We start from the raw sequence: 27,448 nt of genomic DNA on the forward strand, positions 1-27,448 counted from the left end.
AGATTCTTTTATCATTTTAGACACCAAGATGATCGATATCAGGTAAGTACTTTCGGAGATATGAATTTGTATAGTAATATAGTAATAGAAAATATTCGAATAACGGTTTTGAGATATGAGCCTTGAACGCTATAATGTCATCATATGGGAGAAACATATACTGCATAGATACACTGCACAGAGGTGCTGGTTCCGTTGGTAGCCTTGAGCGCTACGGAGTAAAGTCAATGGCAAAGGTACATGCATAAGAAAGGCTGCAAGTGGGGACTTGGGGACTAGTTCGGCAGTACCCAAAGAGAGGCTCGGCTATTGAGGTTCTCTGGAGCACAGGGACAAACCTGGTTTCCATGAACCTGGGCTGGCGGGCTCGGGTGCAGAGGTATTTTGGCTGGCAGGTCGCTGTGGTTAGAGGCTCTCAATTGACTTAGGTGACCTGGAGCGAGAGAGAAAACAGGGCATCAGGACACCTCGTCTGAAGGTCGGTTTTGGTAGTGCCTGGACTGGACACACAACAAGCCTTGGTTGCTGCAAATGCTCCAGTACCCATGAAATTGGTGCTGGGCGTCTTCTGGAGAGCCTGGCATCTCCAAACTTGGCAAGGAGACAGATCGTATCTCCTAGAGCAGTAAAGACTTCTTCCTGGTGAGCTACTTCCTCGGTGGACCCGATGGTTGGCGAGTCGAGGTACAGGGCAAGTGTGGTCGGTGCCTGCAGCTGCAGTGGTATGGCTCCTCTACCCCAAGGAAGATGCTGCTTGGTTGTTGAGGCGCTGGACCGAACTCCACAGGCTTGGGGTGATGCACAGCTTTTAGACAAGCTGGGATGGTGCAATTGTCAAGATACCAGCAGCAAGGCAGGGTTTTGCACCAAGTTCAGAGTAAGTCCTCAGTTCTCGCGGTGACTGTCCTCTTCTGTTCTTCAGTTCCCAGGTAGACAAATCTAAATACTGAATATACGGGTGTTTAGGGAAGTGCAGGGTAGTAGCCAATGGGATCCTTACCCCTGGGGCGACTACACCCCCTATATGACCACTTCTTATGGAGAGTGGGCATAATCCTGAACTAGAGTTCCTAGCTTCACCAAATTCAAAATGATTGTATATGCAGGGCGGCAGTCTTTGAATCCTCTGTGAACACCTTCCTCCTGAGCAGGCATTGTTTCTGGCCTCAGAGTGCAGTCTCTCCCCTACAGGGGGGTCAGACTTGTCTGTGGTGGTAGGCTGGACAAAACCAGTGGCAAAAAGTGGGGGGACATCTGCAAAGAAGTCCGGCTTCCTACAAGGTCCAACAAACGGGCTCCAGGGAGAGTCGCAGTCTCACAGATGGAGCCGTTCTGGACACAACACCGGATCCAAGGGGCCCGAATGACACCCAAGATAGACCTGCCTGCGTAAATCCAGTTGGGGCATATGCTGAAACCATGGGACCCAAGGCGCTCCAGTTGGGTCGGCTTGCCCAAAAATGAGATGCATGGTCCCATAAAAGTTCACAGAGTTCGGTGGAGGTGCCTCTGGCTCCAGGCAACTCAAAGAGGTGCAGAGAGACCCAGAGGCAGGCTCCATATGGGAGCGCGGTCTAGAGTGACGTCGTACCCGCACTTCATCTGATGACTTGGACAGGCGCGGCGAAGTCAAAGAATGCTTTGACTTCTTATATTTTTTTGTGAGACTCTCTCAATAACTTCGAATGTGCTGACGAGTGCCTGGACTGCTCCCGCAAACGGGCCCAGGACCTGGAGTGCTGTGGAGGCAACTGGACTCCAGCAACAAAGCACTTCGGAGAGTGCTCCCTCAGCACCTTCGGATTCATGATGCAGCAGTCATCACAGATCTTTGAGTTGTGATCCTGCTCTCAGCACCATAGACAGACCAGTTGGGGGTCTGTCACAAACATTTGTCTGTGGCAGAAGCCACAGGGCTTAAACCCCGCTAGATTCTTGGGGGACATCCTAAGCAGACTGGGAGACAAGGTTTCGCCCCAAAAAATCTTACTCCCTTCAAAAGGGCTTTATATGCCTTCTCATGAGTTGGGATACTGAGTGGACCTGTCACATGAGAAGGCTTGCTTACGGACACCTTCATTCTGGAGCCATCTCCTGAGGAAACAGTCATTTATGGTCTTGGTGGAAGATTTCCAGCAGATTTTACAGTCCTTTGACTTGTGTCAGAGGTAGAGGTAATAAATGGAACTTTTGTGTAGGTCATTTGTGTACAGCATCTTTTGCTTGCAGAATAACATGGCCCGATCAAGGCTTTCTTTAGAGAATGATCCATGAGATAAAGGAAAATTCTGGATATTTATTGGGCTAAACTACAAAGGCAATAATCAACTGCAAGAAAATGGAAAATTCAGGTAAGGTAACAAGAAAAATCAAGGTTTTCGAGTCATAATTAGAAGACTCCGATAAAAACTCAGACAAAACACATTCCTCATGTGGTAGAAATATGGTGAGTTCCTTTAAAACACTGCCACCTCATTGACTGGAGTTTGGATCGGTATTAATGAGGTTGTTGTGCTGTTTAAGTGAAGCCTAGTTAGCTTTTCTAAAGGAGTTTGTTCTTCTTCCTGGGACTTTCAGCAAGACAATGGACAAATGATTCAAGCATGGGAATCTACGATAGCTCCACTTCTGGCGAAATGCTGAAAACAGCTCAACTCAGAAGCAAAAGAAATCTAGAATTGTGGGTGAAAAAAAATTGAAGTGAGCCGTGTTTTAGGAATGAAGTGTATCTCATGCAGGTGCATGGTGTTAGTTTCTGAATTGAAGGCAACGTGCCCTGCTAAAACATGTGCGTTGAAGAGCACTGGGCATTTGAGATACGGTTGTGCACGTGGATTGGCCTGTTATGTCAAATTGGAAATTTTGTTTCCATATGATTGCCTTCTTCCATTACATAAGTAATATGCTAGTTCAAAAAAGATTGTACAGGCATGTGCATGTGTGCTAGCTCAAAAAGGATAGCACAGGTATAAACAGTAAAAAGAGTTGGGTATGAATGTATTTTCAAGCTATTCAAACATCTAAAACAACCATATCTCAGTTACTTGATGTGAACAAATTTGTAATGAACTTGTATGCATGTTTTCACTAATTACTTCTAACCCATGTGCTCCAGAGAGCATTAAACTATTAATATGAGAAGCTCAAAATAAATACCAAACTCAAATCACATTTAAATGCAACCCCTGCTGAATTATTGGATTCTGGAGCAATGTCTGTGGTCTAGGACTTTGAGATGAAGTGATAACATATGCCCATATTGGGTAAATAATAGTAACATTCATTAAGAAGGTCTACGATAGCTCAGGTATATTTTGCATTTTTTTTAAAACACTTAAAGGCCCTTTAAAGATTCAAACATTTTCGGAATATTAGGTGCAAGGAGCATGTTACTTCTAGCGTGGAATTGATTGCTACCAAGGCACATTCATCAATTCCCAAAACAATACTAAACCAGCCTAATGAACAATTTACTTACATTCAATAACGCCTTATCTGGTAGAGACTATCTAGCCGCAGTTTCCTTACTGTAGAATTATCCCCAGGTGTCAGACAGATCCGTCATTTTTTCATGAGACGTACCCCTGTACATCGGTTGGTGGCTTTGTTCAGCTCCATGCAGCAGCGTCTTCTGCACAGGAAGTGATGTGCGTGTTGCTATATAGGCCCAACCTTGGCTTGCTAATGTCAGTTTCTTTTCACAACTTTCCACGCTAGGAGCGTGGAGCCACAAAGAGCCCGGACCACTAGTGTAGAAAACTAGCGCTCTAAAAGGAGAACAGCCCTGTCCCTAGAAATCCAATTGCAGAGCGGGAAGGATGTGTGAGTTGGTAAGGAATCTGGGGCTATTTAAAGTCTCTAACAGATTAGGCGTTACAGAAGGTAAGGATAAGTTACTTACCTCTAATCCTTGTTCTCTTCCATGGAGGGTATCCTCATCAAAGTCATAAGCACTGAATATTCCCGCCCATGTGTGGGGACCCCAGAAATAATAAAAATTATATTTGAAAAAATATATATATACAGCTCTATATATATATATATATGCATATATCATTTGTTCTCAATGCAGCCCCCATCTAGGAGGCTAAACAATGCAATAACAAACTGCTTTTGCAAATACATAATGCATCTATAAAACACTGAAGGGCAAGTACCACTTGAACTCTTTTTTAATGAGTAAACCTCGTGAAAGAACTGCAAAAAAAGCAGACATTTTTAGCATTTGCACACAAAGCTGGCACCGTGCCTTTAAGGCAGCCATGACCCCCAGCTTCCCATCAAGCCTCAGGGGTGACAGTTGGGTCAGTTGTTCTTTGCGTAACCCTGAAGGTCAGGGCATAAAGATATTGTTTAACAATGAAGTAATCTCATTTGCCTGGGGAGGCGGGTGGGTTGCTTATGACTTTGATGAGGATACCCCTGGAAGAGAACTAGGATTACAAGTAACTTATCCTTGTCTTCCAGGGGATCCTCATCAATAGTCATAAGCACTGAATAGAATAGCAAGCCCATCTTTCGCCTGCAGGCAAATAAGAGTGAACGACCCAACTTACAACAGCAGCAGCAATCAGCTGTTGAACATTCCTCAAGGAGGCCGGGCCTACTTGGGTGTCTGCTCTGGTGTCTGAATCTAGACAATAGTGCCTTGTAAATCTATGGACGGACCTCCAAGTTCTCAGAGATAGGCATGTTATTAAGGAAAGCAGTCGTAGCCGCCTTTCCTCTCGTGGAATGCGCCTTGGGAGCAGGCCCATGGGGCTTTTGTGCTAATTGATAAGCTAACTTGATGCATGAAACTATCCACCTGGAGGTGGATCGCTTTGAGGCTGGAAAACCTGCTCTGATCGACCCATAGTTAACGAATAGTTGATCAGACTTTCTAATCGAGTTGGACCTATCCAGATAGAACTTCAAAACTCTTTTTAGGTCAAGTGAGTGCAAAGCCCTCTCAGCTGGAGTGGAGGGATTGGGGAAAAAAGTCAGAAGTCAAATGGTCTGATTCACATGGAAATCTGACACCACCTTTCAGAAGGAAGGAGGGATGAGTCCTCAATACCACCCTATTGAGATGGAAAACAGTGTATGGTTCCTTTGAACAGAGCGCTTGTATTTTGCTCACTCTGCGAGCTGAGGTGATCCATACCAAGAAAGCTACCTTCCACCTGAGGTGTTGCAAGGTTGCTTTGTGGATAGATTTGAAAGGTGGACCCATCAACTTTGATAGCACCAGGTTCAGCTCCCAGGGCAGTGAAGGAGGCTGGACTGGAGGGTAGATCTTTTCAAGACCTTGTAAGAAGTTCTTCACAACCTGCAACTGAAAGAAGGATGGCTGAGAAGGAGAATGCCTATATGCAGTAATGGCTGCTAGGTGCACCTTAATGAAAGGGAACTTTAAGCCTGCCCTAGCTAGGTGAAGCAAATATGGTAAAATGACTTCCTCCTGCCCCTTGGTGGGGCTACAATTGTTTTGTATGCACCACAAATAAAAACGTTTCCACTTGCAAGTATATAAGTGCCTAGTGGAAGGTCTCCTAGCTTCTTTTAAGATAGTCATGCAGTCTTGTGGCAGTCTTAAATGACCATACTGGAGGACCTCAGGAGCCATTCTGCCAAGTTCAGTGAGGGAAGGGTGGGGTGATGAATCCTCCCGTTCATCTTGGACAGCAGGTCCGGTCTGCACGGCAGTCTCTTGTGTGGGCATTCTGACAGGTGCAGAAGGTCCGGGTACCACCATTGCCTCGGCCAATCCGGAGCAATCAGGATCATCCTTGTGTGAGAGTTTGGTTACCACCTTCGTGATGAGAGGAAGGGGTGGAACCGCGTACACAAATGCCCCTGACCAGTCTATCAAAAGGGCATTCCCCTTCGACCCTGGCCGATAGAACCTTGAGGGTAAGTCTCGGAATTTTGTGTTTTTGGTGTCCGCGAAGAGGTTGATGCTGGGACAACCCCACGCCCTGGAAAATGTCTTCGACGACCTCGTTGTTGAGTACCCATTCTGGTCGGTCCTCGAAGTGTCGACTGAGAGCAGCTGCTTGTGAGTTCTGCTCCCCCATCAGGTGTACCGCTGTGATCGATAGGTTCCTTGCCAGGAGCCAATGTCAGAGAGCTTGAGCTTCCAGTGACAAAGTCTGTGAGCGAGTTCCTCCCTGTTTGTTTAGTTATCACATGGTGGTGGTATTGTCCGTTTGTACTAGAATGGAGTTTGCCTGAATCGAACAGAGGAAAACCCCGACTGCCAGACGAACAGCTCTCACAGCTCCAATGTGATATGACCGCTCTTTGGATGACCATTGCCCTTGTGTCTGGAGAGACCCCATGTGAGCTCCCCAGCCTTGGAGGGAGGCGTCCGTGATCAGCGTCTGAGAGGGAGGTGCCTGATGAAAAGGAATCCCTACTTGCATATTCTCCTTCATCCACATGGGATGGATGCTCTTGCTGCATTTGAGAGATTTATCTTGTCATCCCAGCGAGCTGTTTGCTGATCCCATTTGTCCTCCAGATCCTGCTGGAAAGGACGCAATCTCAGCCTGGCATTGGGGACCAGGAAAATGCAGAATGCCATCGACCCTAGCAGGGGGGCAATCTGACAAGCTGACGGCATTTTGCTGTCCAAAATTTGTCTTCCTTTCTGTGTGATGGATAACTGTCTCTCCTCCGAAGGAAACACTTTTCCTACCTCGGAGTTTACGAGAGCTCTCCCAGATAATGGATTCTCTGTGTGGGTTCTTGAGTTCATTTTTCGAAATTCACCTGAAGGCCCAGCCAGTGACAAAGCTCTAGGCATTGCAGGAAATGATTCCTCATGCTCTGGGTGGAGGGACCCTTCAACAGCCATTCTTCCAGGTAAGGGTACACAAAGATGCCTCTGCGAAGCAGTGCGGCTGCCACCACTGCCATGCACTTCGTGAACACTCGGGGAGCTGACTTCAACCCGCAGAGTAGCACTTTGAATTGATATTGGGACGATCACACCACAAATCTCAGATATTTCCTGTGATGTTGATTGACCGGAACATGAAAGTAGGCATCTTGCAGAACCAGCAAACACATCCATGTCTGAGATGTGGATATATTTGATGGAGAGTCAACATGCAAAACTTCTCCTTTTTGATGGATTTGTTGAGTGTTCGCAGATCCTCAATGGGTCTGTATTCTGATTTTCGACCCTTCTACACCAAGAAGTATCTTGAGTAGACCCCTCGACCTCGCTGTGATTTTGGCACCTTTTCGATGGTTGATTTTTGCAGAAGGGTGGTAACTTCGCTCTGCAGTATATTCATCTGTTGGCACGATGATAGAACCGGAGGGATTGAGGGGTGATGGAGTCGAAAACATAGAGAGTACCCATTCTGCAGCGTAGCTAACACCCACTGGTCCTTTGTGATAGCTCGCCACTCTCTGAGATGATTTGCAATACTCCACTTCCCTTCCCCCGCCCCCACTGGAGTGGTAAACGGCGATGGGGGAAGTGGGCACTCATTGTTTGGTCGACGTCTTAGCGGAGGCAGTGGACTGACGCAGGTTTACTCTTCCTCTGGAGGAATGCCGGCCTTGGTACTGAGACCTTTGCTGACCTTGCTGGTTCTGATGTGTCTGCCAATGAGGGGTTTGAACCTTCTGTTGGGAGGATCGCCGATCGTAAGGTCTGAAACGTCATTGGAACTCCTTTTTCTTTTCTAGACCCACGGCCTAAAGTGTGTCTAGCTCTGTCTTCATCAGGACATTTCCTCATCTGTGTGTGCGCAGAATAAAGATGAGCCGGAGATTGAGGATCCGAGACTGAGCTTCTGGTTTAATCGCTATGAGACGAAGCCAGGAAGCTCTCCTAGCGCATATCCCATGGGCATAGGCGTGAGCTGAAAGAGTAGCTTCATCAGTTGCGGCGCTGATCACTTGGTTCGCCACCAAGCAGCCTTCTTGCAAGATTTCTTCAAAATCCTTGCGATCTTCCTTGGGCAGCTTTTCCGTAAATCTTTAAACAGAGTCCCACAAAGACCTGTCGTAGAGACCCAAAAGAGCTGATGCACTTGAGATCTTTAGCATAGAGGCTGATGTGCCGCAGGCCTTCCTCCCCCACAAATCTTGTGCTTTGCTCTCCTTATCTGGTGGAACGGTAGAGGAGGAGGCAACTGAGTAAGTCTTTTTTGCCGCGCCTGATCTTCTTCAGCACTCTGGGCAGAAGTGGTATAGGCGGAAAGGCGTACAACAGACCGCAACTCCACTCGCGACAAAAAGCGTCTCCGAGCGAGTGCCGCCTTGGAAATTCCAACATGCAGAACTGCTGACATTGCACGTTCTCTTCGGTGGCGAACAGATCTAACCAAGGCTCTCCCCACTGCAGAAAGAGACCCTGCGCCACGTCCGAGTTCAGACGCCATTCGTGATCCATCATGCACCGGCGGCTGAGTTTGTCTGCTCTGGCGTTCAGAGAGCCCGCCAGATGTTGAATTACCAGGGTGATGCCCTGATGTTCCAGCCAGGTCCAGAGGCGCAGAGCCTCCTGACAAAGGGTCCACGACCCCACCCGCCCTGTTTGTTGCAATACCACATGGCGGTGGTGTTGTCCGTGAACACCTGCACAACACTTCCCCGGACAGAGGGAAGGAAGGCTTTTAGTGCAAGTCCGATCGCCCTCAGCTCCAATAGGTTGATATGGAGCCGAGTCTCCGCGGGAGACCAGAGTCCTCTGATCTCCGCCTCTCCCATATGGCCCCCCCATCCCAGGAGGGACGCATCCGTCACTACGACATGCTCCGGTTGGGGTAGGGAGAGGGATCTGCCGCTGACCCAATCGCGAATCGTGAGCCACCACTGCAGGTGGTTCGCAGTGCCCTCCGAGATCAAGACATGGTCGGACAGGTTGCTTCGATGCTGGGTCCACTGAAACTTAACGTCCCACTGCAGAGCCCGCATCCGCCACCTGGCGTGAGGTATCAGCAGGATGCAGGAGGCCATCAGCCCCAGAAGCCGCAGCACCAACCTGACCGAAACCCAAACCCAGGACAGAGGCCGGAAGATGGGAATCAGGGCCTGAATGTCCTGGACCCGCTTTTCCGGCGGATAGACCCGGAACTGCGCCGAATCGAGAACCGCCCCTATGAAAAGGAGCTTCTGGGAGGGACTCAGGTGCGACTTCGGCACATTGATGGAGAACCCCAGCGAGTGCAGGAGGTCGGCCGTAGTCTGGAGGTGGGAGACGACTTGCTGGGGCGAGCCTGCCTTCAACAGCCAGTCGTCGAGATAGGGGAAGACTGGAACCCCTGATCGGCGCAGATGAGCTGCGACCACCGCCATCACTTTCGTGAACACCCGAGGGGCACTGATGAGGCCGAAGGGGAGCACGGTGAACTGAAAGTGCTCCTGACCCACCGTGAACCGCAGGTAACGCCGGTGGGCCGGCAGGACGGGGATGTGGAAATAAGCGTCCTGCATGTCCAACGCTATCATCCAGTCTCCAGGGTCTAGGGCAGCCAGAACCTGAGCTAAAGTGAGCATCTTGAACCGGTACTTCCGGAGGAAAGCGTTGACGCTCCTGAGGTCCAAGATCGGGTGTAGGCCCCCTTTGCCCTTCTTGGGAATCAGAAAGTAGTGGGAAAAACAACCACGGCCTATTTCTGGACCAGGAACGCGCTCATCGGCCTCTTTGGCCAAGAGGGCCGAAACTTCCTCTCGTAGAAGATGCAAATGATCCCCCGACATACGGTGGTTCAGCGGTGGCATGGCTGGAGGGGTCGTCTCGAAGGGGAGGGAGTAGCCCCTTCGGACGATTTGCAGCACCCACCTGTCCGACGTGATGGAGCGCCAGTGGAGCAGGTGATGGCGAACCCTGCCGCCCACTGGCGTTGAATGGGCCTGAAAGCTCGGACTAGGAAGGCTTTGAGGCGGATGCTGCGGGGTGGATGTGGACTGACCGGCACGTTGACCTCCAGTACCGCCTCGGCGGAATCCACGTCCACTAAGGCGTGCAGGTTGGTCCTGCGGCCGGTGGCTGGGCGGACGTGAGGAGGCGCCCCTTCCTTGGCCACGAAAGGGACGAAAGGCGGAAGTTTGCGGCCGCGGGGCCGAAAGACCCAAGGACTTGGCCGTGGCCCGGGAGTCCTTGAACCGAGCCAGCGCACTGTACGCCTTCTCACCAAAAAGGCGAGTGCCATCAAAGGGCATGTCCATGAGGGAACTCTGGACATCCCCCGAAAAGGACGTGGACCTCAGCCAGGCGCGATGCCGAAGCGCCACCGTGGTGGAAATCGCCCGACCCAGTGAGTCCGTGGTGTCAAGTCCACACTGTATGGCCTGCCGTGCTGCATCTCGACCGTCAGCAAGTGCTTGAGTGAGTTGTGTCCGGGCCTCCACCGGGCACAAGGGCAGCACGTCCTCCACCGTATCCCACAGAGAGTGGGAATAACGGTACAAACAGCAAGCAGTATTTAAAGACCGCAGATCCAAACTCAGGGACGAGAACAGTTTCTTGCCAAACTGTTCCAACCTCTTGGATTCCCGATCCGGAGGAGCGGACGGGAAGGAGGATTGGGAGGTTGAGGCCTGGATAACCAGACTCTCGGGGTGGGGTGTTGGGAGAGGAAACTGGGGTCGCCCGGAGCAGGGCGGTGGCGCCGGGCAACCTTCCGTTCCACAGGAGGGACTGTGGAGGGCTTGGACCAAGTGCCCTGCAGAACGTCAATGAGGGCCTCATTAAACTGCAGCAGAGGCTCAGTGGAGCTTGCTGTCGGTTGAAGGACCTCTGTGAGGACATTAGTCCTCACGGCCACAGCAGGCAACTCAAGCCCGAGGGCTTCAGCCGCCTTGCGCAGCACCACTGAAAAGGCTGCACCCTCCTCCGAGGCCACAGTCAGAGGAGAGATGAAACCAGCGTCCGGGGAGGTATCCAGACCGCTGGCATCCCCCAATTCCTCTGCCCAGTCCTGAGAAAGTTGGGCCTGAGCGGCCATAGGGTCTTCAGACCCCTCCCAGTCGCCCTCGTCATCCGATTCCCGATAAACAGGAGGAAAGATCGGAGCTGGGCAGTAGATGAAGCGTTCACCAATCGGCGCCGGTAGCAGTGCCGGGCGGCGCCGCGTTGGCGTCGGGCCCGGACCGGGGCTAAACTGAGGAACGACGTTGTCCGGGGTGGAACCGGTGTCGGCGGAGGAGGTGTCGTGAGGTCGACCGGCGCCGACTGAGATCCAGGCCTGGATCCCTCGGGGACCTGCGGCGTCGGGGCCGGCACGCGAGGTCGCCCAGTCGAACCTGCGGGGCCTGAAGGCGCACCTATAGGCGTCAACGGCGGAGCCAGGCCCCTCATGGCCGAGAGGAAGGCACTGACTTCCGCCGGAGTCGCGTCAGTCCCAGGGACCGGCGGGTATGGGGACGGACGCGGCTCCGACGGAGCTGCGGGGGTGGGACCACCCTGACCCTCAGCCGAGTCGCGCAACCGGCGAGGGGAGTCCGAAGAGCGATGTCGTCTCTTGGACTTCTTGGAGTGCTTCGACTTACCCGAAGACCCCGACGAGCAATGACGATGGCTGCGGCTCCGCGATCGGTCCTTGGACCTCCCCCTGGACCGGGACCGAGAGCGGCGCGGAGCCGAGTGCCGAAGCTCGAGAAGCTTACGGGACCGCTCCCGCCTAGCTTTCGATGTCAAGGCCTGGCAATCGAGGCACGACTCCGCGTCATGGCCGGCCCCAAGGCAATAAAGGCACCGGCGATGGTGATCTGTCACCGACATCAGGCGATGACAGGCGTCACAGGCTTTGAAACCAGGCATCCTACCGGCACCAGAGTCGAGTCGATAGACCAAAATAAGTCAAAAAGGTTACCCAAAAAATGACTAGGGGTAAGCTCTTCCCGGATCGGCGCTTACTGGCGCGGAAAAAAGAAGAACTGACGTCAGCGCGCGAGGGCGGCGTCTAAGTACTCCGACGACGTCATTCCATCGCACGACGCCGACGACGGACGCGGAGCCGCAGACGACGCCTAGCGACGCGCAAGGGGTATTGCTATAAAAATCTTTCCGGATCCAGCCTGACGCCTGGGGATATTCTAAGGTGAGGAATCTAACTAACGTGTTTCTTTCAGATAAATAAATATACTAAAAGTAACATTTTTACAAACCATTGGTCTCCGATTTAGTGATTAAGTGTGCTTAACCATTTCTTTCCTGTCTGTGTACAACAAATGCTTAAAAATGTTCTCTGATAAGCATAATTGCTTGCCCAGACTACAAAGCCAGCTTCCTACGACGACAGCCTGCCATTCAGAAAGGGTAAGATTGGCACCCCTGATCTCCTGAGACCACAGTCATCACCTTGGTGAACACCCGAGCGACGTTCATAAGGCCAAAGGGAAGCAAAGCAAATTGAAAGTGCACGTGGCCCACAGTGAGCCGCGGGTAATGCCTGTGGGCAGGCAGGACGAGAACGTGGAAATATGCGCCCTGCAAGTCCACTGCTACCATCCAGTCTCCAGAGTCCAGGGCAGAAAGGACTTGAGCAAGCATGGCCATTTTGAACTTCTCCTTTTTTCTAAAGAAATTGAGAGGGTGTAGGTCTAGTATAGGACGAAGGCTTCCGTCCTTTTTGGGCACTACAGAGTAGAGGGAATAAGAACCTCAACAGATTTCGGGCACCAGCACTCTCTCAATGGCTCCCTTGGCAAGGCTAGCCATCACTTCCTAGAGGAGTAAGGAGAGATGGTCATCCATCCGCCACCACAAGTGGTGGCATGGATGAAAGGGAGGTCATGAATTGGATGGAGTAGCCCCTTCGGATAATCTGAAGAACCCAGCAGTGTGAAGTTACAGACTTCCAGTGGGGCAGGCGATGGTGTATCTTGCCTCCCACTGGTTGCCCATGATGGTAAGGGGGCATATTGAAGGAGTTTGGAGGCTGCAGGTGCTGGGGGTTGGGAGGGCATGGATTTGCCTGGACTCTGGCTGCCCGACCCATGTGGTCTGTGGGTACTGCATCCTTGGCCATGCAGAGGCTGGGAAGCTTGCACGCCGTGGTGGCTGGGTGGGTAAGGACGCATCTGGAAATCCCTTCCCTGACCAAAAAAAAGAACAAAAGGTGGACTGGGGTTGGTGAGGAGCCATGGAAAGGCCCAAGGACCTGGCCGTTGCCCGGCTATCCCTGAAGTACTGCCTTGTCTCCGAAGTGACAGGAATCCACCAAAGGGCATGTCCATAATGGACGCTTGAACATCCCCTGAAAAGCCAGCTGTTCTCAGCCAGGTGTGGGTGGCCCCGTAAGGCCACTGATGAAGAAACCGCTCTGCCCAGTGAGTCAGTCATGTCCAGACCACAACGAATAGTGAACGTGTCTGAATCTCTCCCGTCTGTAATAGCTTGGGATAGTAGGGCCCGGGCCTCCTACAGGACCATGGCAGACACTGCGCAACGGAATCCCACAGTGCATGGGATTAATGGCCCAAAAGGCATGCAGTGTTCACAGACCGCAGTGCCAGACTGGTGGACGAAAATATTCTCTTTCCTAAGGTATCCAGCTCCTTGGATCCCCTATCCCGTGTTGTGGTAGGGAATGCACCAGGATTTACAAGGTAAGTGGAAGGTTGGAACACCAAGTTCTCCAGAGTACAGTGTTCCATGAGGAAACTGAGGTCTTCTGGAGTGGGGCAGTGGTGGCGTGCAATTGCCCTGTTAACAGGAGTCACTGTGCAGGGTTTCGACCAAGTCTGAAGGAGGACGTCTGGGAGGACTATATTACATGGATGAAGCGGTTCAGAGAGCATCACGGCCGGCTGTAGCTCCTCTGTCAAGACGTTAATCTTAACTGCCACTAAGGGTAAGCTAAGGTCCAGGACCTTGGCCGCCCTTCTCACCACCATCGCAAAAGAGGCTACCTCCTCTGTGGACAAGGTTTGTGGAGAGTGCTAAAGCTAAAAAGGTGTTCTGTCCACTGGCATCTGAAAATTCCTCACACCAGTCCTTGTTGGGGTCACGGGGCTGGTATTGTTCAGGGTCCAGCTATTCCTTCCAGAGTCCTGGCCCAAAGGAACAGGGCTCGGCTCTGGCCTGGAAGACATGGCTCTAGTGGGCACCAACATTAAATAACGCCCCTCTGGCTCAGTGCTGGAGTTGGGGATGAGAATGGGGATGGTGCCACCAGCGCCGGTCGCGTGTCTATCGGGACTGGCGCCAGGGCCAGGAAAGGTCAAGGTGATAGGACCGCCCCCGGTCCGGATCCAACTGTGGATCCAAGGGGCCTGACTGGAGCAGGAGAAGGAACTAGCGGAAAAACAGTCTGGCCCCTCCTGAATCCGCGACACCTGAAGGCACGCCAGCGGGAACAGGCCGTCCAATTAAATGAGGTGCATGGCCTCACAGAACTCTCAAAGATAAAAGGGGGTGTCACTCCGACTACCAGAAACTTGGGGAGGAAAAGAGCACACCCAGACTCAACCGCAGAGCCAAGCCACGAATGATGAAGCTCCCGCGTCTCAGCGGATGGCTTTGACGGACGGGGCAAGGTCAAAGACCTCTTCAACTTCTTACTTTTCTTTTTCCTGTGGGACTTACCAGAGCATGAATTCGAGTGCGACGAGGATCTTGGACTGTGGCCAGTCCCGGGACCTTCCTCTCGACTGGGATCGAGACTGCTGCAGCATTGCATATTGAGCAGCAAAGATCTTGAGGGAGCTCTCCTCAAGGCCCTGGGGTGCATGTTGCAGCAGTCGACAGGTCTTTGCATCATGGTTGTGCTGAAAGCACCAGAGGCACACAAGGTGCGTGTCCGTCACCGACATCGGTCGGTGAGTGGCCCAGCAGGGCTTGAAGCTGGCCTTTCTAGTTGACATCATCCGACACCAGGAGTAGATCTCAAAAAAGAATGACAAAAAGTTAAAAAAAAAAGTCAGTCAAAGACATTACGGCAGTAGCTCTCCTGGTATCTGCGCTGACTGGTGCAGAAACAAAAGAACAGATATCAGCGTGCTGAGATGGCACCTGTATAGGCACTGCGCATGCACTTCTGGCGTGAACCACGCCGATGACGCCATGTAGAGCCAAATGATGCCACGTACCGCGTGCAGGGGTACTGCTCATGAAACAATTTACACATCCAATCTGACGCCTGGGGATCGTTCTAAGGTAAGAAATCTGCGGATTGAAATCTCAATCATGCATTTTACAACACTTGAAAGGGTCAAATGTTTCATGTTCTCAGAAAAAAAAACAAGTTTGGTACAACTAGAAGCTATACATATTTGGATTTTACATGACATCACATTAACAAATACTTTAACTAACTCCACATAATCACTATAAATATGGAAAACAGCTAATCATGTATTACCTGAGTGATTCTCTTGTCCAGCTGCTAATTGAGTGAGGCAATTTTCTTCTGTAGCTGAGTTGTAGTGGCCAACCAGGGTTTCAAAATTCTTCATAAATTCTTCAACTGTTGTGACTATTATTCCATTATCATTATAGCTATAGAACATTTTGACATTCTTTTCTGTAGGAAAGATAAACATTATTAGGAGCTGTAAAAGTAAGTACATATGGCCTGCTTTACCACAGATGTTGGAGGGTCGTTTTACCTGTCAAGAAAACAACATGCCTCTGGTGAATGTTTTGAACCTGAAGTCTAATAAGACAATCCAATTCCGGAGCATTTCGTGTTTGTGAGTCACAGCTATGATATGACAGAATCTCAACCAAGTGTTTCTTCTGATAGGTATTCAGAAGTGTCAGTACACTTAGGGCTTTGGCATTCATCCTAAAGAAAAAATAAAATGAAAGATAGACTGTGCTGAAAGGGTGACAAAATATTGGGGAAAAAACTAAGAAATGTCAAACAAATCAATTGTTAATCGACTCATATTTACACCACCAGACAAAGAAACAGGCTAAGAACAAAGCAGGAAGGGGGAGGGTGGTGAGGGGGGGGGGGGGGGGGAGGCAATGAACACTATTTTGTGCAACTAAAGCAACTATAAAAAACACAGCTCACCATTGACAGTTTTGACTTTCCTGATGTCATAAAATAAAACATGTCACTGACCTGTAACTGTAATTCCAAAGCTTCAAATTTAAACTCTAAAATGGGTTGGAGCTCTGGGTCAATGGAATATCAATTCAAGTAGGATTTAAAGGCCTGGTAGAAGTAAGTAGGAATATAGAGCTTGGTCACATATGTATATACCACTTACTAAACAGATTCGTATAATGTGCACAGTAGTATTTTGAAAAAAACGATTATTGAAGTTCCACACTGCAGAATGGCAGATCTCTGTGAACAGAGATCTGTCAGTCAGATTGTTTAGCTCCACGCTGGCGTCGTCCATGATGAAATTGACTTGTGCGGTGTCTATATAGGTCTCACCCCAGGCGTGCTGATGTCAGTTTCTTTTCAAGACTTTACACATCAGAAGCACAAAGCCACAAGTAACATTGAAAGACTGGATTCCATGTCTAAGGCACTTAAAAAGGTTCCCCTTACTCTATAATAAGTTCACAGAGCAGACAGCGTAGGAGAGTCGGTAAGAAATCTGTGGCCAGATAAAGTCTCACCAGATAAGGCGTTACCGAAGGTAATCAAATTATTCATCGGATAGAGACTTCTAGACACAGACTGTAGGAAAGTTTATACAAGGTCACCCCACTTTCTGCCCACTGGCACTGATGCTGTTGATTGGAAGTGCACTGGATCCCTGATAACCAGGCCCCAGTGCCACAGCTGTCCCAAAACAATACAAATGTTGATTGTACCCCAATTAGCAAGGAATTTAGCCCCTTGTAAGACCCTGGTAGATGGTACCGCTGGTACCCAGGGCTTGGGTACTAACGAGGGTCACTAAGGCATGCAGCATGTATTATGCCATCCAAAGGGACCCACCCACAAACTACATGCACGACTGCCATTGCAGAATGCTTGAAATGGTGAAAGCTATTCTGAAACCATGACATTGCACACACCCTGAGTGCAATACCCACACACTGCATGTAGTAAATGTAAGTCACCCATACAGCAGGCCTTTAGAGTACTAAGGCAAGGAGCATTATATTACATGTGAGGCACATCTGTATGAGCAGATGAACCCCTGTGATGACTAATCCCATTACTAGTCATTGCAAGTGTTCAGGGAGCCAGTTTAAGACCATGTACTGGGCATCGGTCATTACAAGTTACCCAGCTACCTGATCGCTTCACAGAAAGTAATGGTGTTTGGTATCACACACACGGTCTTAATGAACAAGTTACTTACCATCGGTAACGATGTATCTGTAAGAAACATTAGTTAGATTCCTCAACTTAGAATATCCCCAGGCGTCAGGCTGGATCCGGAAAGATTTTTCCTCAGCAATACCCTTGCGCGTCGCTAGGCGTCGTCTGCGGCTCTGCGTCCGTTGTCAGCGTCGTGATCGCCGGGATGACGTCGTAGTACTTAGACGCCGCCCTCGCGTGCTGACGTCAGTTCTTGTACATAGCTTTCCGCGCCAGGAACGCAGAGCCATGCAACAGACCTACACTGGTGCCCAAAAATTCTAGGGCCCTTAAAGGGTTGACCTCAACCCTAGATATCGGTTCGCAATACGGGGAGGATGGGTGGGTCGGTGAGGAATCTAACTAATGTTTCTTACAGATACATCGTTACCGAAGGTAAGTAACTTGTTCATCTGAAAGAAACACGTTAGGTAGATTCCTCACCTTAGAATAGATACCCCAGCAATACCAACCCCGGTTGTGGGTCTGCGAACAAGATCACACCAGAAAGTCCTGGAGAACAGAACGGCCAAAGAAGCAGTCTCTCCGAACTTGGCTGTCCAGGCAATAATGTTTGGCAAACGTGTGCAGCGAGGCCCACGTTGCTGCCTGACAGATGTCCTGCAAGGGGACTTCCCGGCCCAGGGCAGTGGTCGCCACTGAGGTCCGAGTGGAATGGGCCCTCAGCCCTACAGGACGTTCCTTTTTAGCTAAGGAGTAACAGGCCTTGATACACAAAACGACCCACCGAGAGATGGTTAATTTGTGTACCGCCCGTCCCTTCTTAGCACCCACGTCGCCGACAAAGAGCTGGTCGTCCACCTGAACTGCTTGGTGCGGTCCAGATAGGACAGCGCCCGTTTTGTGTGCAGACGATGGAGCCTCTCTTCCTCTTTCAAGGGATGCGGAGGCGGAAAGAAGATGGGCAGCATAACAGACTGTCCGATGTGAAAGGCAGTTACCACCTTAGGAAGAAAGGAAGGATAGGTCCTGGGAACAACTTTGTCCGGATGGACAGAAAGGAAAGGAGGCTTAGAAGAGAGAGCCTGGAGCTCACTCACCCTTCTAGCAGAGGTGATGGCAACCAGGAAAGCAGTCTTAAGAGTGAGAAGACGAAGGGGACAATTATGAAGTGGCTCAAAGGGAGCGCACATGAGATAGGTCAATACGAGATTCAAATCCCACTGAGGCATTACGAAAGGGACAGGAGGAAACCTGTGAGTAATGCCCTTAAAGAACCGAGAAACAACAGGGGATTTGAAAAGAGAAGGCTGATCAGGAAGCCGTAGGAAAGCATAAATAGCTGAAAGATAGCCCTTGAGGGTGCCCAGAGAAGAGCCCTGCTGGGCCAGGGAAAGAAGAAAGAGGAGAACCTCAGAAAGATGGGCGGATAGGGGATCCACAGCCTTTGCTGTGCACCATGCCACAAATTTGTTCCACCTGCAGGCGTATACCGATTTTGTGGAGAGACGCCTGGCTGCCAGAATAACATTGCAGACTGCAGGAGGCAAGTCAAATGGCATCAACTGCCGCCGCTCAATCTCCACGCATGGAGGTGGAGGCTGGACAGGTTCGGGTGGAGGACCGTCCCCTTCTGCTGCGACAGAAGGTCCTCCTGAAGAGGCAGTCGTATCGGGGGATCGATCGACAGACTGAGTAGCTCGGGATACCAGTATCTTCGTGCCCAATCCGGAGCCACCAAGATGACTTGGGCCCGGTCGCGCCTGATCTTCTTCAGCACTGTGGGCAGAAGTGGTATAGGTGGAAAGGCGTACAACAGACCGCAACTCCACTCGCGACGAAAGGCGTCCCCGAGCGAGTGCCGCCTTGGAAACTCCAACGCGCAGAACTGCTGACATTGCTCGTTCTCTTCGGCGGCGAATAGATCTAACCAAGGCTCTCCCCACTGCCGAAAGAGGCCTTGCACCACGTCCGAGTTGAGACGCCATTCGTGATCCATCATGCACCGGCGGCTGAGTTCGTCTGCTCTGGCGTCCAGAGAGCCCGCCAGATGTTGAATCACAAGGGTGATGCCCTGATGTTCCAGCCATGTCCAGAGGCGCAGAGCCTCCTGACAAAGGGTCCACAGCCCCACCCCGCCCTGTTTGTTGCAATACCACATGGCGGTGGTGTTGTCAGTGAACTACACTTCCCCGGACAGAGGGAAGGAATGCCTTCAGAGCAAGCCGGATCGCCCGCAGCTCCAATAGGTTGATATGGAGCCGGACTCCGCCGGAGACCAGAGGCCTCTGATCTCCGCCTCTCCCACGTGCCCCCCCCAGCCCAGGAGGGACGCATCCGTCACCACTACGTGCTCCGGTTGCGGTAGAGAGAGGGATCTGCCACTGACCCAATCGCGGTCTGTGAGCCACCACTGCAACTGTCTTGCAGTGCCCTCCGAGATCAGGACGTGGTCGGACAGGTTGCCCTGATGTTGAGCCCACTGGAACTTCAGGTCCCACTGCAGAGCCCGCATCCGCCACCTGGCGTGATGTACCAGCAGGATGCAGGAGGCCATCAGAACCAACAGCTGTAGTGCCATCCTGACCGAAACTCGGGATAAAGGCTGAAAGATCGGAATCAGAGCCTGAATATCCCGAACCCGCTGTTCGGGAGGATAGACCCAAAACTGCGCCGAGTCCAGAACCGCTCCGATGAAGAGGAGCTTCTGGGAGGGACTCAGATGTGACTTCGGCACGTTGATGGAGAACCCCAGCGAATGCAGGAGGTCGGCCATAGTCTGGAGGTGGGAGACGACTGTTCAGGGCGAGCCCGCCTTTAACAACCAGTCGTTGAGATAGGGGAAGACTGGAACCCCTAATCTGCGCAGATGAGCTGCGACCACCGCCATCACTTTCGTGATCACCCGAGGGGCACTGGTGAGGCCGAAAGGGAGCACGGTAAACTGAAAGTGCTCGTGGCCTACCGTGAACCGCAGGTAACGGCGGTGGGCCGGCAGGACGGGGTTGTGGAAATAAGCGTCTTGCAAGTCCAATGCTACCATCCAGTCTCCAGGGTCTAGGGCAGCCAGAACATGAGCTAATGTCAGCATCTTGAACTTCTTCCGGAGGAAGGCGTTGACGCTCTGGAGGTCCAAGGTAGGGCGTAGGCCCCCTTTGCCCTTCTTGGGAACCAGAAAGTAGTGGGAGTAACAACCCCAACCTACTTCTGGGCAAGGAACGCGCTCGATGGCCCCCTTGGCCAAGAAGGCTGTAACTTCCTCCCGCAGAAGTTGCAGGTGTTCCCCCGACATGCGGTGGTACTGCAGTGGCATGGCTGGAGGGGTCACCTCGAAGGGGAGGGAGTAGCCCCTTCGGCCGATTTGCAGCACCCACCTGTCTGAAGTGGTGGTACGCCAGTGGAGCAGGTGATGGCGAACTCTGCCTCCCACTGGCGTGGAATGGACCTGAAAGCTCGGACTAGGAAGGCTTTGAGGCAGATGCTGTGGGAGCGGATGTGGACTGACCGGCTCTCTGTCCTCCTGCTCTGCCACGGCGGAATCCACGTCCGTGACCGCGTTGAGGCTGGTTCTGCGGCCTGTGACTGGATGAACGTGCGGTGGCGCCCCTTCCTTGACCCAAGGACTTGGCCGTTGCACTGGAGTACTTAAAGCGCTCCAGCGCACTATCTGCTTTGTCACCAAAACGGCGACGGCCATCAAAGGGCATGTCCATGAGAGTGCTCTGGACATCCCTGAAAAGTTTGTGGACCTCAGCCAGGCGTGACGACGAATCGCCACGGTCGTTGCAATCGCTCTGCCCAGCGAGTCCGTGGTGTCAAGTCCATATCTAATGCAATACCGTGCTGCATCACGCCCCTCAGCAAGAGCCTGGTCGAGTTATGTCCTGGCCTCCTCTGGACACTGGGGCAGCACGTCCGCCACCGTATCCCACAGAGAGTGGGTGTAACGGTCCAAAAGGCATGCGGTATTAATGGACCGCAACCCAAGACTGAGTGAGGAAAACAGTTTCTTGACAAACTGTTCCATCCTGTTGGATTCCCAGTCCAGAGGACCGGACGGGAAGGCGGTTTGGGACGTGGAGGCCTGGATAACCAGACTCTCAGGGGTGGGGTGTACGGACAGAAAGCAGGGGTCGCCCGGAGCTGGGCGGTGGCACCGGGCCACGTTCCGATCCACAGGAGAGACTGGAGGGCTTGGACCAAGTGCCCATCAGAACATCGGTGAGGGCCTCATTAAACTGCAGCAGAGGCTCCGAAGAGCTTACTGGCGGTTGAAGCACCACAGTGAGGAGGTTAGTCCTCACGGCCGCTGCAGGGAGCTCCAGGCGCAAGGCCTTGGCCGCCTTGCGCAGCACCAAATCATAAGTAGCACCCTCCTCCGTAGCCACGGAAGGAGGAGAGATGAAACCAGTGTCAGGCAAAGTGTCATCTGCCCAGTCCTGACTTAACTGGCACTGCTGTGCCAGAGGGTCCTCAGAGGCGAAAGGCTCACCCATCGGCGCCACTCCGATGCCGGACCCGGACTGAAACCAGGGATGGCGTCGTCCGAGGACGGCGCCGGGAGCGACACTATGGGGGTCGGCACCAGCGGAGGAGTCAGGAGGTCAACTGGCGTCGACTGGGATCCAGGCCTGGATCCCACGGGGGCCTGCGGGACCGAAGTCGACGACGGCACTGGGGCCAAAACCGCTGGCTCGCCAGGACTCCCGGTCGGAACAGCGGGGCCCGGAAGTACGCCGGCAGGTCTCGACGGCGGGAAGAGAGTCCTCATGGCCACGAGGAAGTCTTGAATCTCGCTCGGAGTCACATGAAGCCCAGGGACTGAAGGGTGTGGTGCTGGATGCGACTCCGGCGGAGCCGCACAGGTGGTGCCACCCGAACCCTCGGCCAAGTCGCGTGACCGGCGAGGGGAGCCAGAAGAGCGATGTCGCTTCTTCGACTTTGCCATGCCCCGACTTACCGGAGTGTGAGGACTTGGATCCCGACGAGCGGCTCCGCGACCGGCCTCTCAACTTCCTCCTCGACCGGGACCTTAAGCGGCGCCATCAGTTGGTCACAGACGTCACACGGCTTGAACCCAGGCATCCCTACCGGCACCAGGAGTCAAAGTCGACTCGAAAAAGATAAACAAAATGTCCAAAAAGTTAGTAAAAATGACGTTAGCGCGCAAGGGCGTCGTCTAAGTACTCAGACGACGACATCCCGGCGATCACGACACTGGACGTGCAGCCGCAGACGACACCTACCGACGCGCAGGGGTACTGCTGACCAAAAATCTTTCCGGATACAGCCTGACGCCTGGGGATATTCTAAGGTAAGGAATCTAACTAACGTGTTTCTTTCTGATTACACAATTTAGGAGTGTTAATGGAAGTGACAGGTAGTAGCCAACAGGCTGCCTACCATCAAGGTGCCTCTATATTACCACCTCTGGCGGCAAGTGGGCATAACCCTGACCCTAGAATGCTAATTCTCTCCAAAAGAAAATGAAAGAATCTGAAAAGTGAGGTCTAAATCAATTGCCCCACCTTAGGGGCGGTGCTGGCTGGATATGGGCCCACCTCCTAATCTTACTAGTTTTCCTGCCTGCTCTACCGCCAAAAATGGGGGTAGGACAGGGGGGTTGGCATCTTTCACTAACTGGAGAGGCCTGGGTCGCATTTCAAAGGCGGCATGGCCTTTGAGGCACAGGGTCAGACTGATTTGCATATGGCCATGTCTGAACTGGGGTGGCAGAGTGGGCTAAAGAACGGTGATGGATTAAACCCAGATCAGTTGACTGGGGGTGAGTGCTTGCAATGTTTAACACTCCGTCCATCATTTCCTTTGGTTTTTGCTTGCTCCTTAACAATTCCAAAGACGCAACTCGTCCTGCAGCTGTGCGTCATTCCCAACACTTGGAGGGCCATCCAGCAATTCGACAACCAGCTAAAATCTCCCCTGGGGTGGAGGAGCCATCACCCTGCATCTCCAGGCATCGCCGCATCTGTCTGGTTCACCATGTTGTTGGCCATTGGGCCCACCGAGTGAGTATGCCTTCAGGAGGAGGTTTTTCTGGATCTAGGAGGTCAGTCCAGTCTCATTGCCAAGGTTTCGAGACATTAAACACCCCAGTAGCACCCCTACACCAAAGCTCTGAGCAACGGGGAACTAGCTCCAGCCAAGGCTAGTTCTTCATCCAGCTGGACACTACCGCCTTGGAAGGCTTCCTACACTTCAGGACCGACGAGACCCATGCCTAGAGTGGCCCTGCTGTCTTGTTTTTCTCCCCACTGCATATCTACCAACAACACAAGTGGCCAGACAGCCAAACACCTCTGCACCCGAGGCCCACAGCACAGGTTCATGAGTTCTGACTGCGTCCCCTTCGCCTAGAGGTCCTCACAACCTGAACCCCCCCCCCCCCCCCCCTTGAGTTCAGTCGGACTTGTCCAAGTCCCCCACTGCACCCTCTTTGTTTCAGGTCCCCTTAACTTTACCGGTGTAATGCTCGAGGCTACCATCCGGACCAGCAACTCTGTAACCTGGACACACCAGGGCAGGTAAAGGGAAACTACTGGTGTTACTTTGGACCTTGGCCCACTAGCACCGTAAGTCCCAAAGGGCACCCCTGAACTTCAACTGCAAGTACCATTTTACCATGTCTTTTCCCTCCCATAGGTTAACATTGTAGAGTTCGAGGCGCATGCCTCAAACATTTATCCAAGTATGTTTACTGTTTTCTTCTAAAAACGATATTTTAGAAGGTATTTAAGTTATTTTAAAGATCTTGGTGTCTAAATTCATATAAAATGTACTTTATTTTTATAAATTGGTCTCGGATTTCTTCTTGTGTGTGAACCATTTATTGATTGTGTTTGTACAACAACACTCCCCTCTGATAAGCAGAAGTTGCTAGAACACACTATCACAAATAGAGAACTTAGATTATTAAAGTAAGCCCTGTAAATCAAATAAGGGTGTCTGGACTTTTTGCATGGTATGCCCTTATATTGCCATTCTACATAAAAGCCAGCTTTGACACAGATTTGTTACCATAGAATAGATACCCAAGCAATACCTACCCAGAGGTGGGTCTGCAAAATGGATTTTAAACCATAAAGTCCTGCAGGACCAATCAAGAAAAGGAATATGCTACTTACCAGTATGCATCTGCTCTTGGCATGTAGAGCTGCAGAGTCACACACTGAGGATAAGATCGCCATCTGGTGTTGGGCTCGGATGATTGCAGGTTGTTGTTGTCTTCGGAAGAAGCTTTGGTCACGAGGTTGGTGACTCCTCCCCTGGACAACAGTGCGCATGGGCATCCACTCCATCGTCAGATTGTTTTTTCGCCATGCTGGGAAAAGATGGAGTGTATAGGAATGAAAGAAAGGATGTCCATGTGTAATGTCTAAGTAAGACGGATGCTGGAACAGATACAGGTCCCGGGGAGGCGGGCGGGCGGGCGTGTGCGACTCTGCAGCTCTACAGGTGTTGCCTGTTTTGCAAGTAGGCTGCCAAGGCTGCTAGGTGTAAACGTATAGAGGAATAGGCTAGATTGCATCTTTGCAAGTGTAGTAGATAGCAAATGATGTTTTGGATGGAAGCATCCAATGGGTGTATGTCATTATTAGCGCAGTAGATGGCAAATCGTTTCAATTTAGCGGCAGAACACGCTCTAGTAGTAGGGCGTCTGGCTTCTTTTATGATATTCATACAGTCTGGAGGGAGATTGAGGTAACCGAACTCTAAGACCTCAGGAGCCAGATCGCTAGGTTCAGTGTTTGAGGATCTGGGTGTCTGATTTCTCCATGGTTCTGGGTTAATAGATCCGGGGAGAGGCGTAGCCTTTGATGTGGAACTAAAGATAGTTCCAGAAGTGTGGTGAACCACGGTTGACGTGCCCAAGTAGGAGCCACTAGTATTAGTGTTAGTGACTGTTGTTTCAGTTTGCGTACCACAAATGGAACTAGTGGGAGAGGCGGAAAAGCGTACGCAAATCTGCCTGACCAGTTCATCCATAGGGCATTGCCCTTCGACTGTGGGTGTGGAAACCTGGCGGCGAAGGTTGGGCATTTTGTGTTTTCGGGAGTGGCGAACAGGTCTATGTCTGGTTGTCCCCACTTTTGGAAGAAGGGGAGTAGAACCTTGGGGTGTAGTTCCCATTCGTGGATCTGCTGTGTGTGGCGACTTAGGAGGTCGGCCACTTGATTGTGGATCCCTGGGAGATGTTCTGCTAACAGGTAGATGTTTTGGGGAATTGCCCATCTCCAGATTTGCTGTGCCAGTTGGGACAGTTGGAGAGAATGTGTCCCTCCCTGTTTCTGTATATAATACATTGTCGTCATGTTGTCTGTGCGTATGAGGACAGTTTTGTTCTTTAGGTGAACTTGAAAGGATTTTAGTGCTAGGAACACTGCTAAGAGTTCCAGGTGGTTGATGTGGAGCAGTTTCTGTTGACTGGTCCATCTGCCCTGAGTGGTATGGTGAAGGAGGTGGGCTCCCCACCCTGTGAGAGATGCGTCGGTAGTTAGCACAACTTGTGGAAGAGGCTCTAAGAACGGTCGTCCTTTGGACAGGTTGATGGTGTTCCACCATTTCAGTGAGCGACTGTCCACCAACACCAGATCGGTAAGTTGTCCGTGAGCTTGGTTCCACTGTTGTGCTAGACATTCCTGTAAGGGACGCATCTGAAGTCGTGCGTGTGGGACTATGGAGATGCAGGACGCCATCATGCCTAGGAGCTGCATGAACACTCTTGCTGGAAGAGATGGATGAGTTTGAAATTGAGAGATGAGATTTTGTATACTGGCTATCCTGGCAGTGCTGGGATAAGCAATGGCTTTGGATGTATCTATGGTTGCTCCTAGATACTGATGTAAGTGGGAAGGTTGTAGATGGGATTTGGGGTAGTTGATAGTGAACCCCAAATTGTGGAGAGTTTGAATGGTGCGATGAGTGTGGAGAACGCATTTTTGGTGAGTATTGGCTTTTATGAGCCAATCGTCCAGATAGGGGAAGACATGGATCTGTTGTCTTCTGAGGTGCACTGCCACGACTGCTAAGCACTTGGTGAACACTCTGGGTGCTGTTGTTACTCCGAATGGGAGAACTGTGAATTGATAGTGTTGCCCATCTACCACAAATCGTAGATATTTTCTGTGAGCGGGATGCATAGGGATGTGAAAGTACGCGTCCTTGAGGTCCAATGTGGCAAGGAAGTCTCCCTGTTGTGACAGTGGGAGGACTTGTTGGAGGGTGGTGATATGAAAATGATCTGAATGTATATACTGGTTTAGCAGTCTGAGATCCAGTATGGGCCGTAATGTTTTGTCCTTTTTGGGAATGAGGAAGTATAGAGAATACACCCCTGTTCCCTGATGTTGAAGAGGGACTGGTTCTATCGCATGTTTTTGTAACAGGGATTGAACTTCTTGTTTGAGGAGAGAGAGATGATGTGAGGACATTGAACGTTGTTTGGGTGGTATGTTTGGGGGGGATTGTATGAGTTCTAGGCAGTAGCCAGACCGGATAATTTGTCTTACCCATCTGTCTGTGGTGATGGAAGTCCAGACAGGTAGGAATTGTTGGAGTCGCCCCCCGACCGGAGTGGAATGGTCTGGGGGGAGTGGTGGCAAGTCACTGTTTGGTGGCTGGGGAGGTGTGGGTGTTGTTGTTGTTGCCCCGCCCTCGACCTTTGTTATTGTTTCCCCTATAACCTCCCCGGAAATAACCTCTGTTAGGGGATGTTTGTCCAGAATTTTTAAAGGTGGACGTGGTCTCAGTTGCTGTGTTTTTGGAGCCTCCTCTATAAAAGGAGCGACGAAAGGAACCCCGGTTTTGAGGAGACTGCAGTGCTCCCATGGACTTGGCAGTTTGATTATCTTTTTTCATTTTTTCTAATGCAGTGTCCACTGCAGGGCCAAATAACTGCTCTTGGTTGAAAGGTTGAGCTAGAATTGCGGTTTGAACCTCTGGTTTAAAACCGGAAATACGGAGCCAGGCATGTCGTCTGAGTAAGACGCTAGTATTGACCGCCCGAGAAGCAGTGTCTGCCGCATCTAAGGCGCATTTAATAGAGGCATTAGATATTAACTTGCCTTCTTGAATGAGGTCAGCGGCCTGGGATTTAAAGGGATCAGGCAGGTGTTGCATAAGGTCCTTAAGTTGGTCATAATGCGCCCTGTCATACCGGGCTAACAGGGCCTGGGTATTGGCAATACGCCAGTGGTTCGCCGCCTGTGCGGCGACTCGTTTGCCTGAGGCCTCTAAAAGCCTAG

The 27,448-nt window shown here is 51.3% G+C and overlaps 1 protein-coding gene across 4 annotated transcripts in view; it reads right to left on the reverse strand.

Moving 5' to 3' along the window:
* TASOR (transcription activation suppressor) overlaps positions 1-27,448 on the reverse strand; it is a 1,129,919-nt gene that overhangs the window by 59,545 nt on the left and 1,042,926 nt on the right. For all 4 annotated transcript variants that reach the window (XM_085624658.1, XM_085624660.1, XM_085624657.1 and 1 more), the window contains 2 exons: positions 15,559-15,737; positions 15,312-15,473 (listed from right to left, as the gene is read on the reverse strand). In XM_085624658.1, the coding sequence (XP_085480784.1) occupies positions 15,312-15,473; positions 15,559-15,737 (341 nt within the window). The remainder of the gene's footprint in view (positions 1-15,311; positions 15,474-15,558; positions 15,738-27,448) is intronic.

This window comes from Triturus cristatus, chromosome 9 (genome assembly GCF_964204655.1).
Source record: "Triturus cristatus chromosome 9, aTriCri1.1, whole genome shotgun sequence".
NCBI classification, from domain to species: Eukaryota; Metazoa; Chordata; class Amphibia; order Caudata; family Salamandridae; genus Triturus; species Triturus cristatus.